General features: G+C 39.1%; 1 protein-coding gene across 4 annotated transcripts; it reads right to left on the bottom strand.

Moving 5' to 3' along the window:
* Positions 1–348: 348 nt before the first annotated feature.
* Positions 349–20,849, bottom strand: CCNJ (cyclin J). 4 transcript variants are annotated; one of them, XM_038578368.1, is made up of 6 exons: positions 20,707–20,849; positions 20,111–20,220; positions 11,696–11,906; positions 4,254–4,553; positions 4,007–4,133; positions 349–3,432 (listed from the first exon to the last, which is right to left on the bottom strand). In XM_038578368.1, exons 2-6 carry the CDS (start codon positions 20,177–20,179, stop codon positions 3,021–3,023), a joined length of 1,119 nt encoding a protein of 372 aa, XP_038434296.1. In that variant the 5' UTR covers positions 20,180–20,220; positions 20,707–20,849; the 3' UTR covers positions 349–3,020. The 4 variants fall into 4 exon arrangements, with proteins under 4 accessions (XP_038434296.1, XP_038434297.1, XP_038434295.1 ...); XM_038578369.1 differs by having other exon boundaries at positions 4,007–4,130; XM_038578367.1 differs by having other exon boundaries at positions 4,007–4,166; positions 20,707–20,847.
* Between the last annotated feature and the right edge of the window lie 75 nt (positions 20,850–20,924).

The following is a 20,924-nucleotide window of genomic DNA, read 5'->3' as shown; positions in this document are numbered from 1 at the left end:
GTGGCAAATGATACCCATACTTAGTGACCAGACCATGATCATCCACTGTTGACCCTGACAAAAGTGTCCCCACTTTTCTGAGATCAGACTTCACAACTTCTGAACTATGTGCTGTTACTGCTAATATACTGATTTTATGTTTAAAAGGCCAAAAGCTGTGTCCAATATACTTTTGTGGGCTTTGATGCTCTGTACAGGATAATCAACGGACAAGTGTTTGCTACCACTTTAGTTATACTCTACATCTGGATGGCTTTTAGTAAATATACTTAGAATTCCAAGGCTAATACGAAGACATGGTTCACTGAAGCTACAAATATATATCTTTAAAGCAAAACACTAAAACCATTTTACTGAAAACTATTTTATTTTAAAATTAAGTGCATAGCACTCATCTAATTCCATTGGTGTAGAATTTAGCACCATACTCACTATTTGCAATTAATGTCACAACACAGATACATTTTGGTTTGCAGTCTGTACTTGAGTAGTGTTTATTTAGTGGACTTTGGTAAAGCCCTTTATACATATCATTAATCTCTTCACAGTACACATTTAATGATGGTCCAGTAATCTCAAAAAAAAAAAAAAGAAAATTGACCTACTTTAAAGACTAACCAATAAATTAAACAAAACAAAACCCACACAACTCCCCCCACCCTCATCCCCCAAGTCTAGCAGTCGTGAGTTGTATTTATATTGAAACCTAATGTTTTAAAAATAGTTCTGATTCTCCAACCATCCCATCCCACCCCACCCTGGGTATGCAGCAATAGTAACCAATTAATTATTTTATTCTACCCCCCCCCAAAATTAATCCAGTGTTCTTTAGCTTTTTTAAATACAAACTGGGAAAGTGTTATAAGCTTTTTAAAAGGCATATTCTTCTATAACAAGAATGACATTTAAACCAATCAATAAAAGCATTTGACAAGACATTAAATTACCATAGGCACCGGTTGTTGTTTCAAGTTGGGATCTCTATCCCAATATCTTACATTCATAACATTATTGAGGTAGTTAAAATACTGAAAATTGGACTCCAGGTGCTGGGTTCTGAATGTGAATGTGAAAGATATATTCTCTTTTGAACCCACTTTCCCCCAAATAATTCAAACTCTCTTGAGGTAAGAACTACCAAAATCCAATTAGCAGCCTTCTGTAAAGAGGAAAAGCGATGATACTTTCAGAAAACAATTTTCAAGCTTGAAAACTGCCATGAGTGAGTGTTCTTACCTGAGTGTTTTTTTTTTTTTTTAATCTACCAGACTCATAAATCCACATCATGCCCTATGTACTCTAATTATAAAGATTACCATTCTTTTAAGGAGAGGACATTCTCTAGGAATTCATGCTGGCAGAAGCCACCCACCCACATTTATCCACTGGAGCCATCTGGATCAGTCCATTACTGCGTTGAGTCCCTTCCCTTCCTAACAGAAGCCATTGGCTTGATTACGGAGACTCCTGCTGCATACCCACAACATCTTTATAATAAGTTTGTCTTCAAATGCATATTGTGGCAGTCACATACCTGCCATGCAGTTTCCCTTCTATTCAAGTGCTATCTTTAAAAAAAAAAAAAAAAACACAAACAAAAAGACACACCTTACTAATTTTTAAATCAGAAAGCTTCCCTCCACCAAATCTCTCTTCTCCCACAGATAAGAGCACAATGTATAGTTTCAGTTATTACAATGCTTGCTTTCTTTTTACTTTTTATTCCCTCTGAACTCTCCCCGCCCCCCCAAATTGCCCTTGCTGTAATGACTTCTTATTGCTGTTTTCACTCATTACCCACACGGTGAAATGTCCCAGGGCAGTTCTGGGGCCAATATATGCAAGTGGCCTTTGCCTAATACACAGACTGGCTGGATTGCAAGGCTGCTTATAGAACTTGTCCTCCACAGAACAAAGTGCTGCTCTAGCACAACCTGAGAACTACCCTGGCCACATTCCACTTCAAAATAAACCTACAGGACTTTATTCTAGTACTGACATTTTACAGTTATGCCTTCCTTGAAAAAACTTCGAGTGTAATATCAAATCTGAGTATAAATCATTGATTGCACTGAGAAATGCAAAACCTATGTATGGATTATGAGTGATAGGAACCACTTCATTCATTCTAAGCTACAATTATGTTCTCAGTTGAAAACACATCCTAGCAGGAGTATTTTAACCTATGTTATACAGGTAGTTCATACTATAACATTCCCAAAGCATGTTGCATTACAGTTAAGTGTTTCCAAGTAGTACAAATTCCCTGAGTTAAATGTGTTTTAATCCTAAAGATTTGAGGTTGATCGCTTAGGGTGAAAAAAACAATGAAAATTTATGACCATGATTTTAAGAGATCTACTCCACCCTTAATTTTAGTACATAAATCCAGATACCTACATACTGTGATAGGAAGTTATAACTCATCTAAAAAAATTTTTTTTTTTACTGCACAGATCGGTATAGCATAGCAATTCATGAGTTTAAACTTAGTCAACAATTCATTTGTAGATCAAAAATGTAACTCAAAACTGCAGAATTAAAAAGAAAAAAAAAAAAAGACCTCTTCAAAAATTAATACTGTAACTTTCCTTCATAAAAAGACCGTTTGGCAAGTCCACAGATAAATATTAGTCTCTGATGTATAAACCAACATTAGGCCCAGAGCCCACCACAGGTCAAATCTCAAAATGGCGATTTAGAGTCTGTCCAAATTTTCTGTTGTATTGAGTATTTTTGAAATATTTGGACCATCAGCCAGGGCTTAAAATTTTTGTCACACAGGGATGTGTTTTAACAGGATTCGATATACATACTGTTAAAGTGTTTGCAGTGTTTGTTCAGTCCTCCCAGGTATTCGTGGTGCACTGAAAGGGAAATTCTGTCTTCCTGATGCTGGTATCTGAAGAGTTCTGATGCAATCTGAATCCCTTTCCTTTTTGAAGAGAAGATTACAAAAAGCTTGCCCCAGAGCTTCAAGTCACAGAACAGTCTGCGTCAGGAATTACCTTCACATAAAATCACCTTTCAAAGCATGGAGTAATGCAAGGGTAATGTTCGTTTATCTGATAACTCCGGTTGTAAGAAACATTCAGACAGGGCTTCACTTCTACTGGTATTGCCAGTGACATCCCAACACCAGTCTGCACATGCCCAAGGCCCTGAACACTAGTTTGGAAGCCAGCAGGACACGTCTGTAGTGTGTAAGACGAGGTGTGTGTGGTAGATCCAATCTGCTGGCAGCTCGGCTGTTCTGCTACAGGATGGCGGTACTGCAGGGAGGTGTGGTGCGTCTGATGGAGATAGTGGGGCTGCTGAAAGTGAACCGGCCGTGAGGGTTGGGAGGCTGACTGCAGCACACTCAGCTGCGCCGGCTGGGACCCTGCCTGTCCTCTCTGCTTGTTGGCCTCTTTCACATCGTTATCATGTGCGCTGTATGGAGAGAGAGAAAACTGTTAGTAACAGCACTTCAACTCTTCAATGGCTGACTCTGCGGACTTCCCCACTGCCTACGTAGCAGCCACTATAACCATAATTTTAACAACGGTGAGATTTCACTCTCATCCTTCTAAGAACCCCGTTCCTTTGGCACAAACCTTGGGAACTCACTGCTGGTAGCTTTGGGGCCTATTTCCTGCTTGGGAAATAGGTCCACCATAAGCACTTAAACACGGCTGCCACTTTGGCAACATCCTGGTGGCCCCACAATTCAAAGATGTGGAAAGGAAGACCAGGGCAAGATCTGGGTTGTGGGCTCACTCACATAAGAGCGGCTCCCTTCCTTTCCATGCACCCAGAACCATGACAGCAGTGACAGCCTCTCACTGGAAAATAGCCAAAGCCTTCCACCTAGCACTGCACCTGAAGTAGCTTGCTCACGGCAGCCGACAGCTGTCAGAGCCAGTGTCTTCAAGCTCTGCTATGCTTGTGAGAAGTTTTTTTTAGGGCCCCTTAGCCACGAAGAAAAATGCTGAGAAATCACAAACACAAGATCAAGGAGGCTTACATCAATAGCCGTTCAATGCACTGCACTAAAAAGTCCCAGGAGTAAGCAGTAAGACGATGCAGTCTTGTGGGCCACGTTGGAGAAAGACGAAGTATAATCCTTGAAGAAGCCACACATGCAGCAGCTACTAAAGAAGGTGCATAATTTAGAAAGGCATAATCTGTGGAGACATCAAAAATGAACCTAAGCAACAGAATACACAAGTCACAAACTCACAAGTCACCTGCTGGCATTCACAATGACTCACCTTGCAAAGATACTTCCAGGAAATAATCTGCATACTTGGCCATGTAGAGTTTCGTTTTTTCCAAGCAAATCATCGGCCAGCCATCATGAAGATCTGTTTCGTGTACTGCTTCAGAGAGATAATACTCAATGAAATGAGCAGCTGTTGGAAGGCAGAGGTTCCACTGAAAGGTTTCTAATAATAACAGTTCCATATGTAGCAAATTTTGCTTTGTTAATACTAGATTCATATTAGTCATACAACCCAGGCTGTTGAGCTGTTCCAGCTTAGGCACGCTATCTTCTTTTTCTTCAAATTTACCTTATAAGGAAAGGGTGGGGGAAGAGAGAGAGAGAGAAAATGTTACCAGAAGTGATCATTATAGGTCTAGTCACTTTAATGGGATTTGTGGTCTCACAGCAAAGGTTTAGATCCAAAGACATTCCTTCTTCTACCTTGGACAGATATAATTGTGCCAGAACTCTGGCTCTCACATTTTGCATGTTTTCTCTCGTGTAAACATGTTGATCTGTGTCACACTGTGTAATGAAAATAGTCCTATGTGCCAATGAAAAAGTAACTCAAATTTCACCAGCCAAATCTTTCCAGGAAATTTCTTTTGAGGAGGGCAGGCAGTGGTTGGTGGAAGAAAATTATTTTAGAATAGAAGAAAGTACAAAGAATTTAATGTCATGGAGTTATCTGAAATCAAAAGTAGCTAAGCTTCAAGTGTTTCATCTTGGCATAGTTTCAGCACAATCTCAATTCTAGAGAGACAGTGGGAGAAAAAAACTGGGTGAGTATCTAATAGGCATTCTCATTCCACAGAAAGACCTCCTCTTCAGAATTTACAACAAAAACCTAGCTAAGTCTGTTATCAGAAAAGGGAGGGGAGGATACTTTATATTTACTTTTACATCCCATTACCGAAAGCAGAAGAGAAGTAGACAATCAGATGGCTAAACTTCATTATTCCAAGGCATTCACTTCTTTTCAGGAAATACTCATCCAAATGTACAGCTGAGGAATAGAATTCCCTCTCCAGCCCCAGAATAACATTTCTATAGATCATGTACCATCTCACATTTAAATCATTCATTTTAGTATCTCTAGAATTTATCGCTGGAGAAAATTCAAACTGCCAAGTGCCAGTATGGTTTTCCAGAGGCAGCAACAGAACCAAAATATTGATTTCAAGTTTCTTTGGGTTTGTTCCATGGTGGTCCATAGAAGAAGGGAAATTAACTTAAACCTTCTACTTTCTAGTATTATGTTCTATTTTACATTTAAGTTTAAAATAGTCATATTATATTGCAATTATTTCTAACTGTATTATATGTAATATAATCTGTCATACAGATTTCTCACAATAGCTTTTATACTTGCTCAAAATCAGAGTTGTTAAGACTATGTTACATATTACTGTAGATAATTTTTTATTTTACTATTTGGTAATTCTTTTCAACATATTTGGTTTCCCTGGAAATCTTGTAATTTTATTTTATCCATTTAAAAATATATATTTTGGAGAAGAGCCAGAAAGACTGCCAAGCAGCAGAAATGAGACAAGCTTCCCTGTGAAATTTCTCTTCCAGAAAGGATGGATTTATATCACACATTGGAGGTGCTACAACAAATGGTAGTGGCCATCTGCCCAGATGTTCAGTATACTGGAGCCAGTGGCATTGTTCAAGCCAGCCTGCCTCAGGGCTGGGGAAAAAGCACTGCTGACTACCTTGGGTCTTTGCTTGGAGGGTGGGGGAACTTAGGTAGAGGGGTTTTGTCTTCTATGCCAGGAGAGTCAAAACCCATGACCTGAAAAAGACTCGGACCCCAAAAAGAATTATTCTCCCACCTCAGAAATTCTGAGCTTCTGGAGCTTTTTGAGCTCTAAACTACTGTTAACGAAATATTCCTGCAGTTAGGAGTTGATCTAAAAAAACACATACAATTCAGACTTTAAAAGAACCTAGATAAAGAACCCTTCCCAATTCAAATCACATACAGATGAATTTACAAGTTTTTCCAATATAATATACTTAGTACAGCAGAAAGCACAAAAGTGGTCTTTATGACACAGTCATCCAGCATCAGCACTGCATAAAGATACAGGAAAGGAAGGAGTATTCTCAGTGTCAGAATGGAGAAGGCCCTCGGAATTTAGTCCAGTCTCCCTCTGGATGAATCATTAAGGCTCTTAAAGTACCCTGCCATTTGTGCAGCAGCAGTAACACTAGCAGTATACTTCAAAGGAATATCGTAAAAATTAATGTGTTTTATATCATGCTTGAGTTCCTTTGAAAAATTAATACACTATAATTCACTGTTTAATTCAAGGATTAAGAATGTTCCATATTATCTCCTTGAAATTTTCAACCTTGAAAACAAAACCATATACACCAATTTCAAAGCTCAAAAAACCAATTTAGTGAGGTTGGCCAATTCATTGAAGATCAAATAAGCTGAACCAAGCCAAAAATGGAAGCCAAAAAGGAAGACTTATGTTTGAATTCCCAAATTTGTACTTCTAGATCAAAGTATTGCACTGGCTTATATGGAAACGACAACTATCCAAATAGACAAGACTTCGATATTACTAAATACCTGTAGGGTTTCTGTATTTATAAAAGTACTTGGCTATTACAAGCATGAAAGCCTTTGCAACCTAACTTGCAGAGTTAAAAATAATCTTGTACTGCATAAATAACCATACGTGGGATTTTATTCGGGCTTAAGTTTTTTGGTACTTTTTCATTATATACAGTGATAAAAATACTCAGAATCACACACAATAAAGGATTTTAAAAAGGAATGACAGTGTCAGTAAGTATCTGCATTCATATCCATAGTTTTTGTTGTGCTGAAAGCTATGTGCATGGATATTTTAAATCTACTTATCTGCAATACCACATACACATCACAAAGATCAGTTTCTTCAATTGAAAGGAAATACCAGAAGCCATGTGATTATATCGATAAAGGCCTCAAACAGGAAATAAGGGCACAGGAAATTCACATCTGCTTCCCAGAAAATAAAGAATTAGACGCCACAGAAACAAAACACCAGACTTTCTTTCCTTTAGAGGAAATGCTCAGATCAGCCATGGAAACCAGCACATTTTCAAAGCCAGCAGTGAATGGCAGGTAGGTGGCAGAAGGGCAAGGATCAGATGTCACTGTAAACTCTGCCAATTCACATTCAATTCTGTTATTACTGAGTAGGAAAAAAGTCATCCTTAATATATACTAAGGATTTTCACAAATTTGTAAGACTACCAATCTAATAGAAAAACAGGTAAGGAACAGGAAAAGACAATTCACAGGGGGAATAAAGGTTTTATTCTCATTAAAAATTGAGGCATACATCAAATCAACTAGGAGATAAAATTTTCACCTTTCAGTTAATCAAGTAAAAAGCTCTGTCAATCTATTACTGCTAAGCAAGGAGAAACAAGCACTTGTCACAGATTTTTACTATTAACAGCCTATAATCTTACTTTTGGCTTCATCTTGATTCTGAGATCATTTCTTAGTTACATAAGACCCTGAGCAAATTATCAAAAGCCTCATTCATCTCCAAGACTGCTTCCATGTTCTCCACAAGTTCAGGGCTGATCATAGAAGCCAAGGGAAGCCAGCATATGCATGACAAAGAGTTGGAATTTGAGAATTTCTCAGGATGAATCAGAGACTTTTTTAGAAAGAGCCAGAATCTTTAGGGCTAGAGAGCCAGACTAAAGATTATAGAACAGTTTATGGAAGAATTAATCATTATGATCTGACTTTTCTGTTTCAATTTCCTATGTGCTTTTATTTATTTTATTTTTTTTATTTTTATTTATTTATGATAGTCACACAGAAAGAGAGAGAGGCAGAGACACAGGCAGAGGGAGAAGCAGGCTCCATGCACCTGTAGCCCGATGTGGGACTCGATCCCAGGTCTCCAGGATCGCGCCCTGCGCCAAAGGCAGGCACCAAACCGCTGCGCCACCCAGGGATCCATATGTGCTTTTAAACATCTTGATCCTCACAAGTTTGTTAGTTAAATGTCTTTAGTTTCATTTTATAAACAAGTAACTTCAGACTTAAGGGTTGCTGAAACTCATATTGTTGACAAAAGATTCAAACCTATGAAATTCATCACTGTAATCCCTACTCTAAAACACTGTGCAAAAAAAAAAAAAAATAAAAAAAAAAAAAAATAAATAAAACACTGTGCACCCCTCTCCAATCAGCGACAGTCCATAGGCTGTTTCTTCTTACCTCCAAATAGTGCAGACCCATAGGCAGCTGGGTATGCATATTACCTGGAACTCACAAGCTGTGCTCCATCTTTGGCCAAACTACTGACAGCCTCCTCCCATCCTACTTAACAAGTGGAATCCAACTATCACCCAGTCCTGTCAGCTGTAAGCTGTTCTTCAGTTTTACACAACAGGCTGTCCATCCCAAAGCAGAGAGCAGCTGGAGAAGGGGGGACATACAGAGCTCAATCATTCTGGGAGGAGGGAAGCATTACTTAAAGTTTATGAAACCTAACTGGAGAGCTGCCAAAGGTAAAATGAGTGTAAGAATGTAAAAAACTAAAAACAGGCATCAGACACTGAAAACAGGCTATCAGTTTATAAGCATCTTAAGTACTTTTGTTGTAGTAAAGTTACAGAATAGAGGCAAGAGAGATTGCAGCCAACTACTAAGGGCCAACCTCTGCGATTCCTGACCCAAGCAGAGAGCCGACAGATTGAACTCTTGCCCCCTGCCTTACATGGAGGGGCTGAGACCCTGGGGGATACCTACTTCACACTCTTCCATTCTCTAGTGGGAAAGGAACAATGGAAAAACAATCCTTTCTCACGGGGTGTCAGTAAGACAAAGGGAGGAGGTATCTGACTCTTTTAGTAATAGCTGATCAACAATTCATATTTGAACCACAGCAAATACAAATTCTAAAAAAGCCTAGTTCCCGGAAAATGTGCAAAATCATCTTCAATAAAATAAATTGATCATAACCATAAACAATAGATAATTAAAAAACAGTAAGAGTTAACTCCATTCCAGTCGACCTAAAATGGAGTGCAAATAAATTATCCTTTCCCCAAATCGTAGAAATTGCAGAAACTTGACATCAATGCCAAACACTGCATGGTGGCCAGAAACATTATTAGATTATTTAACTAGAGTCCCCAGCGAACTTTAGCAATAACATGTAGTTTATGAATATAAGTTACCGGTAAATAAACTTTAGTCACAAATGTAAGTTGGTCCAGAAACGGATTCTGCATCATTCATAATTTCACAGTTCGCCAGGAGGAATCTCCTATTTGGTCTGCATCACACTTTTAAGACTCTTAGACATAGAGCCGATGGGGCTTGGTGGTGGTAAAAGCACAGTGATGGCCACAACAGGCAAAAATCATTTTTCATTAACGATCCGAAGTTTTTAAAATAATCTAATTTGTGTATGTGATTTCCAGTGTCTCTCTACTATAAACTGATCCTATTAGGATAACAAGAAACCATTCTATTTATGGATTCTCACACATCCAATATGTCAAGTATGAGTTTTTTCAATCCTATGCAAACTATGAAACCACAAAGAGCTTCACTGCCAGTGATGAAACACATACAGAATTGTGCATGAGATTGTTTATGAGAATGACACTCTAATTAAAGGTTAAAGGTTAATTATAAATGTCCAAGTACTACCTCTCCAGCTTTCTGGGTAGAGAGGAACAGGTGATGTTTCTGGATCTTAGAGGACAAAAGATTAAAGGAGAGCTATAGATTTTCAGGAACTAGATGGTATTCTGATAAGACTGGTTCAAGGTGCATGGGAAGAGGGTGGGAAGAAAAGACTAGAAAAGTGGCTGGGTCCACATGAAAGGTTCTAAATATTACACTAAGGAGTTTCTACCTTAACCCACAGGCAGTGGGAAATCATTACCAGGGCTGTGTTTATTTATATTCAGCTCAGTCCACAAAGGATTTGAAATAACTTACAAAAGACCTCCAAGGAGAAAAAATAAGTAGTTGAGGTCATGAGATCAAAGGAATAATAAGGGTAGAAAAAAAATCTGAGAAGAAATCAGTATTAGAAATTATCACACAGGGATCCCTGGGTGGCGCAGCGGTTTGGCGCCTGCCTTTGGCCCAGGGCACGATCCTGGAGACCCGGGATCGAATCCCACATCGGGCTCCCGGTGCATGGAGCCTGCTTCTCCCTCTGACTGTGTCTCTGCCTCTCTCTCTCTCTGTGACTATCATAAATAAATAAAAATTTAAAAAAATAAATAAATAAAGATTTAAAAAAAAAAAAAAAAAGAAATTATCACACAGGCCTGCATTTGGTTTTAGGTTTACTTGTGGTCAAAGCACAAAGTTGTTCTAGAAAGAACTCTGGTGGCAGGTTATAGGGGGAATGTTCCTTAGCAGTCACGTAAGATCCCAAACCCTCAAGTGGGGATTAGAGATGAAGGCAGTAGGTATTTCTACATCCTACCTTAAAGCAGGGTTTATATTCCTAGTATAATGACATGAATAATATAAAAGTAATGAATTCAACTTCAACATCAAATACAATCTTTCTCACATTACTAAAAGAAGAAAAACCCAATTACAATTCCTTTACTCACCCTCTTTTTCTTCAGTCAAGGTACTAACATGAAAGGAGTTACAGGAAGAAGCTACAAGAAAGAGGCACCAAATGGCCCACCAGTACATTCTGCATCAGGTAACAAATCTGGTTTATCAGAGTCAAGTTTGCAGCTGACCATGGAGCTGTGCCTACTGCAGAAGTAAAGTCTTTCCCATTTGTAGTAGTTGCCTGTGAATCTTTAGTTCATTAAACCAACTCATTATGTAGTCAGTAGAAGGTTCTTCTAACAATACAAAAGGATAATAATAACTTTTAGATAGTTTCTCAACTTCGGTTCCACCGACATTTTGGGCCAGTAATTCTTTATTGGGGGCTGTCCTGTACATTGTAGATATTTAGTAACATCCCAGCCCTCTACTCACTAGATGCTAGCAGCATCCTCCCAGGTTGTGAGGTTGAGGACAACTAAAATCATCTTCATCCAAAGACAACTATTTCCTGTGGGGCACCTTTCTTTCCAGTTGAGAACTTCAAGGCAATGGTTCTCAATTAGAAAGGTACATCAGAACCACCTTTGGAACTTGAGCCCCATGATACAGATTCTGAGTCAGTAGATCTGGAGTGGCCTAGACATTTGGATCAGAATCTTCAGGATGTAGGGCTTAAGAACATATTTTCAAAAGACTTCAGAGCCACTTTTTAATGTCGAGTTAAAATTATTATTCCAAGAAGCACTTTCAACATAAACTTTCTGATACTAGTAAACTGGAATAAATGGAATTTGGTGATATTTCATTGAACTCTACATAAATTTTCTTTACTATAAACAATGGAAATTTCCAGTCATATAGATGAGATTCATACTTACTTGCTAAAAGCAGACAGGAAAGTGCAACTAAATGCAGCTGCTGGATAGAGATGTCATATCGATCCATAAATAAGTCCAGCAAATAGACAGCAAGATGTCGGGCAGAAGGGCAGAGGGTGAAGCGATTGCTCACAATGGCAATCAGGTCAGCAAAATACCTTCTGAGACTTAGTTGAGGGGACTGGCCTTTGTAGGAAGGCAACTTCAGCTCCTATATCAAGAGGAACAACATTTAGTCTAACATAGCCTGTAGGAGTAGTATCTACACAATGCAAAGACAACTTTCTCCCCCAAATTAGTGTTAACAAGTGCCTCAAACAGTTTTCCTGAAGGAAACACAAGTATGAAAAGTTCAGTGGAAGGATAATGCATAGCATTAATTAATAGCATTTGGTTTAAAATTTAAAACCAAGCTTTTCTCCTTCAATTTTAACTACCTCTGATGTGACAAATTGTGTTTCTTGCATTCCAGAATGGATATATTCCAGCAAGATTTTTGTATCCTGTTTTCCCTACCAGCTCTTTTCAGAAAAATATCCTTACCAAATTCCTAACACACAACACATATACACCCCATTCAGGAAGCTCAAAGCTTTGGGTCAGAAGGTAACAGGGAAGTGAATATGCTCCTGGTATGATACATATTACACTACACTTGCAGAGATGTGGAAGGTAGAGATTAGTATTCATCCACTAGTATCTTCTAAGCACGTTTCCCTTTTAGCAGTTTTATGATGCTCTCCTTTGCCATTACCTTTTCATATACCTCAAAATTTTCCCCTCATTGCTGTTCAATCTCAGAATTATATATTTTAATATATATTATAAATTATTTTTTAATTAGAAATTTTCTATACTTTTGAGGTATTTCCACAGCACAGAGAAAGACAAGTTCTAAATGCATTTCATGAGATCAGCATAAGACTAAAACTAAACCGAACAGGTATCATAATCACAGGAAGTTACACAGATATCCCAAAAGGACAGGCAAAAAAAGATAAATGAGACCATCAAAATTAAAAACTTTTGTATATCAAAGTTCACTCTTCAATAGAGTGAAAAGGCAATCCACAGAATGGGAGAAAATATTTGCGAATCATACATCTGGCAGGAGGTTAATATCCGGATTATATAAAGAACTCTTTTATACATGCAATCCAACAACAACAACAACTTGCTTAAAAATGGGCAAAAGATTTGCTAAACATTTCTCCAAAGATATATAAATGGCCAATAAACATATAAAGATGCTCAACATTACTAATCATCAGAGAAATGTAAATCAAAACCAATATGAGGTAACATTTCACACCCACTGGGATTATTATAAAAAAAAAAAAAAACATAAGGGCACCTAGGTGGCTCAGTCAGTTAAGCATCTGACTCTTGATTTTGGCTCAGGTCATGATCTTGGAGTTGTGAGATCAAGCTCCCCATTGGGCTCCATGCTGGGTGTGGAGCCTCCATAGGATTTCCTTTCCCTCTCCCTCTACCTCTGTCTCTCGCACGCTCACTTTCTCTCTCTCAAAAAACCCCACAAAAACCACAAAAACAAAAACAAAAATTAACAAATGTTGACAAGAATGTGAAAACTTGGAAGCCTTGTGTAATGGTGAGAATATAAAATTATACAGTAACTGAATAATGCTATTGCAATCCTCAAAAAAAAAAATTAAACATTACCAGCAATTCCACTTTTAGATATTCAACAAGAAGAACTGAAGGCAGGGACTCACATATTGGTACATATATTGATAGCAGCATTATACACAAAAGCCAAAAGGTGGAAACAATTCAGCAACATATGAATGGATAAACAAAATGTGTTTTAATTTAAAATGAAAAAGTTCTGAAAATGGAGAGTGGTGAAAATAGCACAGTGTAAACGTACCTAATGTCACTGAACTGTATACTTCAAAATGGTTAAGGTTTAATGTTGTTGACATTTTACAATAAAGACAAAAAATGGAAGTTATATATCTAACTTAATAATATATAAAACTTCAGATAAATATTAGCCAATGTAATTTAATAGTATATCCAAAGAATATATTGTCATCAATTGTAATACATCCCTAAGCACCTGGTGGCTCAGTGGGTTAAACATCCAACTCGGTTTCAGCTCAGATTGTGATCTCAGGGTCATGAGATCGAGCCCCCAGTTGGGCTCCATATGGAGTCTGCTTGAAACTCTTTCTCCTTCTCCCTCCCCCATGCCTGCTCTCTCTAAAAATAAATAAATCTTCTTTTAAAAAATTGTAGTATATCCCAGGAATGCAAAGATGGTTTTTTTAATCAGAAAGTCTACTAATATAAATCATAATTTAAAAGTCACACATGAATATTCACAATCATCTTGATAGATGCCAAAATAGCATCTAGACAAAGGTGACCCTGGGAGAAATAATATCGGATGTACATTTCTTTGATGAAGAATAGGAAAGGAGGTAGGGAAGGAAGTAAAAAATTAAGAGCCAGCATTCTCACTTGGAGATAAAACCATAAAAAGATTAACATTCTAGTGCCTGCTATTAGCAATATTACTTAATATTATTCTGTGAACAATAGAAAAAGGAAAGAAAAGATTTAATGACTGGAAAGGAAGAGTCAAAAGTCACTTACAGTAATAAAATTATTTCTTGAATGACAGAGTTTATATCTAAGAAAACCAATAGAAAAAATAAACAGTATTCAGTAAGATGGTTGTTTACAAAATTAACATTAAAATCAACAGCCTGTTTGTAAATTAGTAACTAGTTAGAAAGTAGAAGATTCCATACAAAGGGACTATAAAAATTAAAACATCTAGAAAAAATACTTGTATTTCAGCACTCTATGAAGGTTAACATTTAAATTCTGAAGAAGTATGGAAAACTTGCATACGTGTCTTTGCACTCCTTTTTCTTGGATAAAGAAATCTATTTGATAACAAATGGCACTTCAAATCAGGAGAATAGATGAATTTAATAAATGTTTCTGACAGGACAGAATTAATTCTCTATTATTTAGAGAAATCTTATACATTGATGATAAAGAAAAGGCAACATTTATGAACAGTTTATAGGACAATTAAATAGGGCCAACACCAAAAAATGGCTCCTCTCATTCAAAATGAAAGAATTACATAGTTTTTCATTTCCCCGATTATATTTTATTAACTGTTGCTTATGCTACTGAGAGTGAAAACAGGAACTACCATATATTTAATAGATCAGGTTGATAGAACCTTTTGGAGGGCAATCAGGTAACATAAATTTTTTAAAGTGCAGATTGCAAATACCCTTTTACCAAGCAATTTACCCTATATATAAGGAAGTCCTTTGCAACAATGTTTTTAATAGCAAAATAGTGGGAAAAGCTTGATCCAACAATCTGGATGCATCTCCAGGAACTTACTGCTGAGTGTATAGAGCCGATCCCAGATCACATACTCTGTAATTCTATTTACATAACATTCTTAAAAGGACAAAATTACAGACACAAAGGACAAACTAGTGGTTGTCGGGTTAAGGGGGAGAATAAGGGTGCGAGGGAAGAGGGTGTGGCTACAAAAGCATAACATAAGAGATTCCTATTGTGATTGAAAAAAAAAGTTCTGTATCTTGACTATATCAATGTTAATATCCTGGTTGTTATATTGTACTAAAGTTTTGCAAGATGTTACTATTGAGGGAAACTGGGTAAAAGGTATAGGGGATCTCTCTGTATCATTTCTTACAACTGCATGTAAATCTACAATTATCTCAAAATAAAAAGTGCAATTAAAAAAAGCTTGGCAAAAAAAAAATAAAATTAATTTATTTTAAAAAATAAATAAAAATTTAAAAATAAAATAAAAAGCTTGGCATTCATCAATAGGGAATTGATAAACCGTAGGACAGTGATTCAATGTGGACATTAAAATAAAGGGCAATATGCGGATCCCTGGGTGGCTCAGCGGTTTAGCGCCTGCCTTTGGCCAGGGGCGCGGTCCTCGAGTCCTGGGATCGAGTCCCACGTAGGGCTCCCGGTATGGAGCCTGCTTCTCCCTCTGCCTGTGTCTCTGCCTCTCTCTCTATGTCTATCATGAATAAATATAATCTTAAAAAAATAATAATAAATTAATTAATTAATAAAGGGCAATAGACCTAAATGTGTTGATACAAAAAAAAAAAAAAAAGAGTGAGTTGAAATGATGTTGGGGGGAAGGACGGTATACAGAACAGCTGTATACAACAACAGTATACAGAACGATGGTACAAGAGGTATCATAACATATACGACCTCTTATAGCAACAACAAAAAATATTTGCATATATACCTATTGACTGGGTATCTTTTCAGGAAAAGAACAATGGTGGTAACCTTAGGGGATGAGAAAATAGTGAGTTGGGGAAAGCTCATTTTAAACCTTATACTATCTGATTTTTTTAACCACATGCATGTTATCGCTTAGAATTCCTAAAAAATATTAGTAGGAGTTACTTGGGAGAAAGACTCATCAGCCATTTAAAATTTTTAGAGACGCATGGGTGGCTCAGCGGTTAAGCGTCTGCCTTCAGCTCAGGGCATAATCCTGGAGCCCCAGGATCGAGTCCTACATCACACTCCCTGCATGGAGCCTGCTTCTCCCTCTATGTCTCTGCTTCTCTCTGTCTGTCATGAATAAATAACTAAAATCTTGAAAAAAAAATTTTTTTTACATATGTGAGAAAAGCATATACAAACATTATTTAGGAAAGAAAAATCATTGGCTTAGGCTTGCTTGTTTTTTTTAAGAGAAAAAAATTAATATATAATTATATATATAATTTTATATATATATAAAATTTTTATATAATTTTATATACATATAAAATTAATATTAATAATTTAAAATAAAATTAATAATTTAAAATAAAATTAATTTAATAATTTAAATAATTTAAAATAAAATTAATAATTTTTAAATTAATTTTATATATATATAAAATTAATATATAATTTTTCCCCCAAAAAAAGGAACATGCCTATTTCTCATGCAGCCCCCAGGGTTTTCTTCTCTCCTTCACCATTTCTGTAGATCTTTAGAATGGAATAAATGAATTACAATTTCAAACTTCACTTTTTTTTTTTGCTGTCATCATATGACATTTATTGAGCATCTCTTATGTAGCAGATACTGTGCTAACCCCAGAGATAAAAGCTGGAAAACAGTCTCAAGCCTCTCTTGAGTAGGTAAACCAAAATACAGAGATGACTAGGAGGTAATAGAGTAATCACAAGGTATTACAGGAACATGGAGATGGAAGATCTAACCCAGCTCAGGGGATGGAGCACTGGGAAAAAACAAAGCCAGAGAAAGTTTTCTTTAAAAGAGGCCTGAACAAGGTCTCAAAGGCTCGCTAGGAAACACTTTCTTGGCTGACTTTATTTTTCACTATATTAACTTTATTAGATGTAGACAAAACAAAGGCAAGAACACCAAAGACCAACAAGAGATTTTTAAGTGTGTCTAATATATTCTCTATTCTCTTTACATCATTTTAAATGGTAAAGTATAAGTGCTTACCAGATGGCAGTCAAATTTAGTTCTCCTGTTCCAGGTAGGGCAGTTAGGCAAGCATGAGAAGATGACCTGTGCTTCTCTCAGCTTACAAGGTTTTTCTAGTATCTATTCCTGACCCTCCAGAATTTTACAGTCTTGTTCCTCTCTGCTTCTCGGAGTCCCATAGGACCAAAGCACAGAGACCTGAACATGTCATCTCCATCTCCTCAAGTACTAGTCAGTTCACCACCCCAAATGCTATCCTTTTCCCAGAACAGGTTACTGTCCAGCCAGGATGGAAATAAAGGGATAGAAGGAATACTCACAAATGTAAACGCAATTCTGTGGGATATTTTCTGAATGTTTCTCACAAGCTAGCATTGTTCTCATCTGTCATAAAAGCTCCTGAAAATACTTCCCAAGCATCCTAAGGCCCTCGTAAGTACAGCAAAACAATGAGAAAATAGAGAAGACACACGGGTGGGAGAAGATAGGTTCTTTGTAATTTTTGGTGGGGGGTGTAATTATATTTCAGAAAAACAGTACAGTTGGCATTTGGGGTTGAAGAAAATATCCAATTGTTGTAATTTTTACCCTTCCCTAGTAGATACAATGCTGATCAAAGCAATTGTTCCTCCAAACACCTTGGATCTAAAGACAGAATACCTACCATAGTGTCTGAATGGCAACTACCCAAAGGAAGACCTAAATCAAGATGCTCTGAGTTATAGGAGCCTAAACTCCACGAAGACAAATTATGTCTGTCTCATTCACTATTACCACTGTAATAACTGTAATACCTGGCATAGCACCTTATATATGACAGGTACTCAAATATGTTGAATAAATAAGCGTATGACTATTCAACTAAATCAGCTTGGAATTAACATGTATTTTATATAAGAAAAGTTTATTTTAACTTTCCTTGACTTCAGTCTACTACAACCAGGACTCTTTCCAGTTCCATGACATTCAAGTTTTACTGATTAATATAAATTATTCAAAAAGTGTGGCCAGTGTATCAAATGTGGCTTACACACTGCTTAAAGATAAAATAAAGACAACCCAGGGCAACATGCCACAGGTGGCACAAGGTAATTTTCAGTGGCATTCCCTCAGATCCTCCACTATCGCATCCTCTGATAGTCTGTAAGCAATGTTGGCGTAGGGTTGTGTCATTCCTTCAATTCTCTTGAGGGCCTAATACACAGAAGTATTCAAGAAATCTGCAGGAAAAAAAATCCACTTCCAACTTCAACTGGCAATACTAATTCAGGTAGTCATTCAGGATTAAAAATACACATAAAAGGGGATCCCTGGGTGACTCAGTGGTTTAGCGCCTGCCTTCAGCCCAGGGCCTGATCCTGGAGACGCGGGACTGAGTCCCATATTGGGCTCCCTGCATGGTGCCTGCTTTTCCCTCTACCTGTCTCTGCCTCTCTCTCTCTCTCATGAATAAAATCTTTAAAAATAAATAAATAAATAAATAAATAAATAAATAAAAACACACATAAAAGAATAAAAAAACCATGGAAATCCTTTTGAAAAAACTTTGGAGTTTTAGGTCACTAAAAAAACAAAAGTATCATTAACATCAAATAATTAATTCCACCACAAAGCAGAGGGATAAAGAGCTGACACTTAGAAAAAGAGAACACTTAAAACTAAAACACCACACCTTAAAAAAAGAAAAATCAAAAGTATATGGACTATTTTTAGAGTGGAAAACCTGAAACTCTCTTCCTAACACTCCAGAGAACCATTCCATAGTTGAGACTTCTTGTGGTAGGAAAAATCTCTTAGGAGGATGAAGTGTATTTTGTGCATCTAAGAGGCTGAATGTCAGAACTAATAAGTAGCATTCAGAAATCTCAAACCTTAGAAAGGGTACAGTTGTAACAAAGTCAGAATTAGATTTTCTAAGTTAACCTGGTTTAAAAAAAAAAAAAAATCAAGATACAAGTTCATTTTCATCCCAGGATCTCTCAACTCCAACAGTCAGCATTCCTTTTATTAAAGAATCAGCTGTTTTGCTTCTCTCTCATTTTCTATACATAGCAAATGGCTCTCTCCATCCACGGTGAAAATGACTTAAGGATGGTTTTGGTTCTGGTCTCTCTTCTGGTTATCAAAGAGGCAGAGATGACCCATTAAGCTGAGATGTGACATACAAAATAAAATTGTTACTTAAGAGCAACAATATACAGAAAATTGTATGTTCCCCCCGTTCTTCGCCCCCCCCCCCCATTAACTATTAAATATGTCAATTTTCTGCCTTCTATTAGCTGGAAGGGGCAGTTAACACCTACCTTAAGGCATTTTGAGCAGCCCACAAGGGCTGTTTACCCAGGGAAAATAACAACAGTTATGGCTTAGGGCTTCTATAAACCAAGCAAGCACGTTCTAAACCGCTGTATCAGCTCATTTAACCTCACGATCCCCCCACAGGGCACGTTCTGTTATTCTTACTGGTTCTACAGATGAGGAAATCGGGAAACAGAAAATTAAGTAACTCGTCCAAAGTCTCCCAGCAAGTTAGTGGACAGGCTGGGGAACTGATGTACCTACAGGTGTGACGTACGACCGGAATGCGACAGCAGCCGCAGAACAAGGAGGGCCACCCTGCCCAATAAAAAGCCAGCACACATTTCTGTTTAAACACGGTATCAAATCCATCCCGCTCCACCGTCCCTCTCCCAAACACCGCCGCGCCCCACCCCCTTCCCCAGTGCACTTGCAGGTTCTTCTGATACCTCCGGGGGAGGAAACTGAGAAGTCAATTAACCTCCAGCAAACGAGCCAAGGCGCTTTTTCTGGTCTGCAACCCAGTGACCGCACTTCCCAGGGAGCCGCGAGTTCTACTCACTGGCACCAAACACCTGAAGGGAGAAGTCTGGCATCGGGGTTACCTTGTATCGAAGCGCTTGATGAATGTCGGCGGCCAGCTGTCCCCGCCACCACTGTCCCTCCAGCTCCATGGGACCGGGCGGCGCGCCTGGCCGGACGCGGCCACTTCAGTCTGCAAGACACACCCCAGACGCGGTCACGGCCAGCGCCTCCCCGCCACCGTCCGCGCCCGCTCCCGAGGGCTGTGACCTCGGGCCCCCCGGGTGCTGCTGCCTTCACCCGGCCCCACCGAGAGCGAGCACCGAGCCGAGGCCCCGAGCTGCCAAGGCGCGGCCCGGGGGCGCGCACAGAGGCTGCAGGGGGAGGCCCCGCCGAGGGCTCCCCGTCCCGGGTGCGAGTTCTCGCGTCGGCCTCGGGAGCCGAGAGGCGAGCGCCCACCCCGCGCCGGGGCCGGTGCAGGGGCCCGGGCTCGCGTTCCTGCCGGGCGGGCCTGCGGGCCTCCCCGCCTCCCCGCCAGGCCGCTCCCTCCTCGGCCCGAGCGGCCCCCGAAAGGCGAACAAAAGGCCGGGCCGGGCCGGGCGGGTCCGGGTCCCGCGCCCCGCGCCCCGCGCCCCGCGCCCCGCGCAGGCCTGCCGGTCCGCACGGCGGCCTCCCTTACCCGGAACCGCGGCCCTCACAGCGCCAGCCCCGCCGGCGTGCGGGGGAAGCCGGCCCCGCTCATGATGCGGACAGTCGGCCGCGAAGCGCCGGCCTCAGCTCGGGCCCAGCGCCGGGGCGCTCGCGCCGCCCATTGTTAAAGGACCGGCAGGCGGCTCCGCGTACAAAGCCAGCGCGGGGGCACATGCGGCCGCGCCGCTGCCAATCTCGTCTCGCGAT

The sequence above is a fragment of the Canis lupus genome, chromosome 28, assembly GCF_011100685.1.
Source record: "Canis lupus familiaris isolate Mischka breed German Shepherd chromosome 28, alternate assembly UU_Cfam_GSD_1.0, whole genome shotgun sequence".
In the NCBI taxonomy this organism is placed as follows: domain Eukaryota; kingdom Metazoa; phylum Chordata; class Mammalia; order Carnivora; family Canidae; genus Canis; species Canis lupus.
Note: the sequence above shows the minus strand (reverse complement) of the source record. Positions and strands in the feature narration are given on the sequence as shown.

Excerpts from the sequence above, each read along its gene's own strand:
- CCNJ (XM_038578367.1), bottom strand. The coding sequence starts at position 20,179 with ATGGAGCTGGAGGGACAGTGGTGGCGGGGACAGCTGGCCGCCGACATT. Across the intron at positions 11,907-20,110 it reads ATCAAGCGCTTCGATACAAG|GAGCTGAAGTTGCCTTCCTA; the intron begins GTAACCCCGATG and ends CTCTTGATATAG. Across the intron at positions 3,433-4,006 it reads TGCATTGAACGGCTATTGAT|CGCACATGATAACGATGTGA; the intron begins GTAAGCCTCCTT and ends CTCTCCATACAG.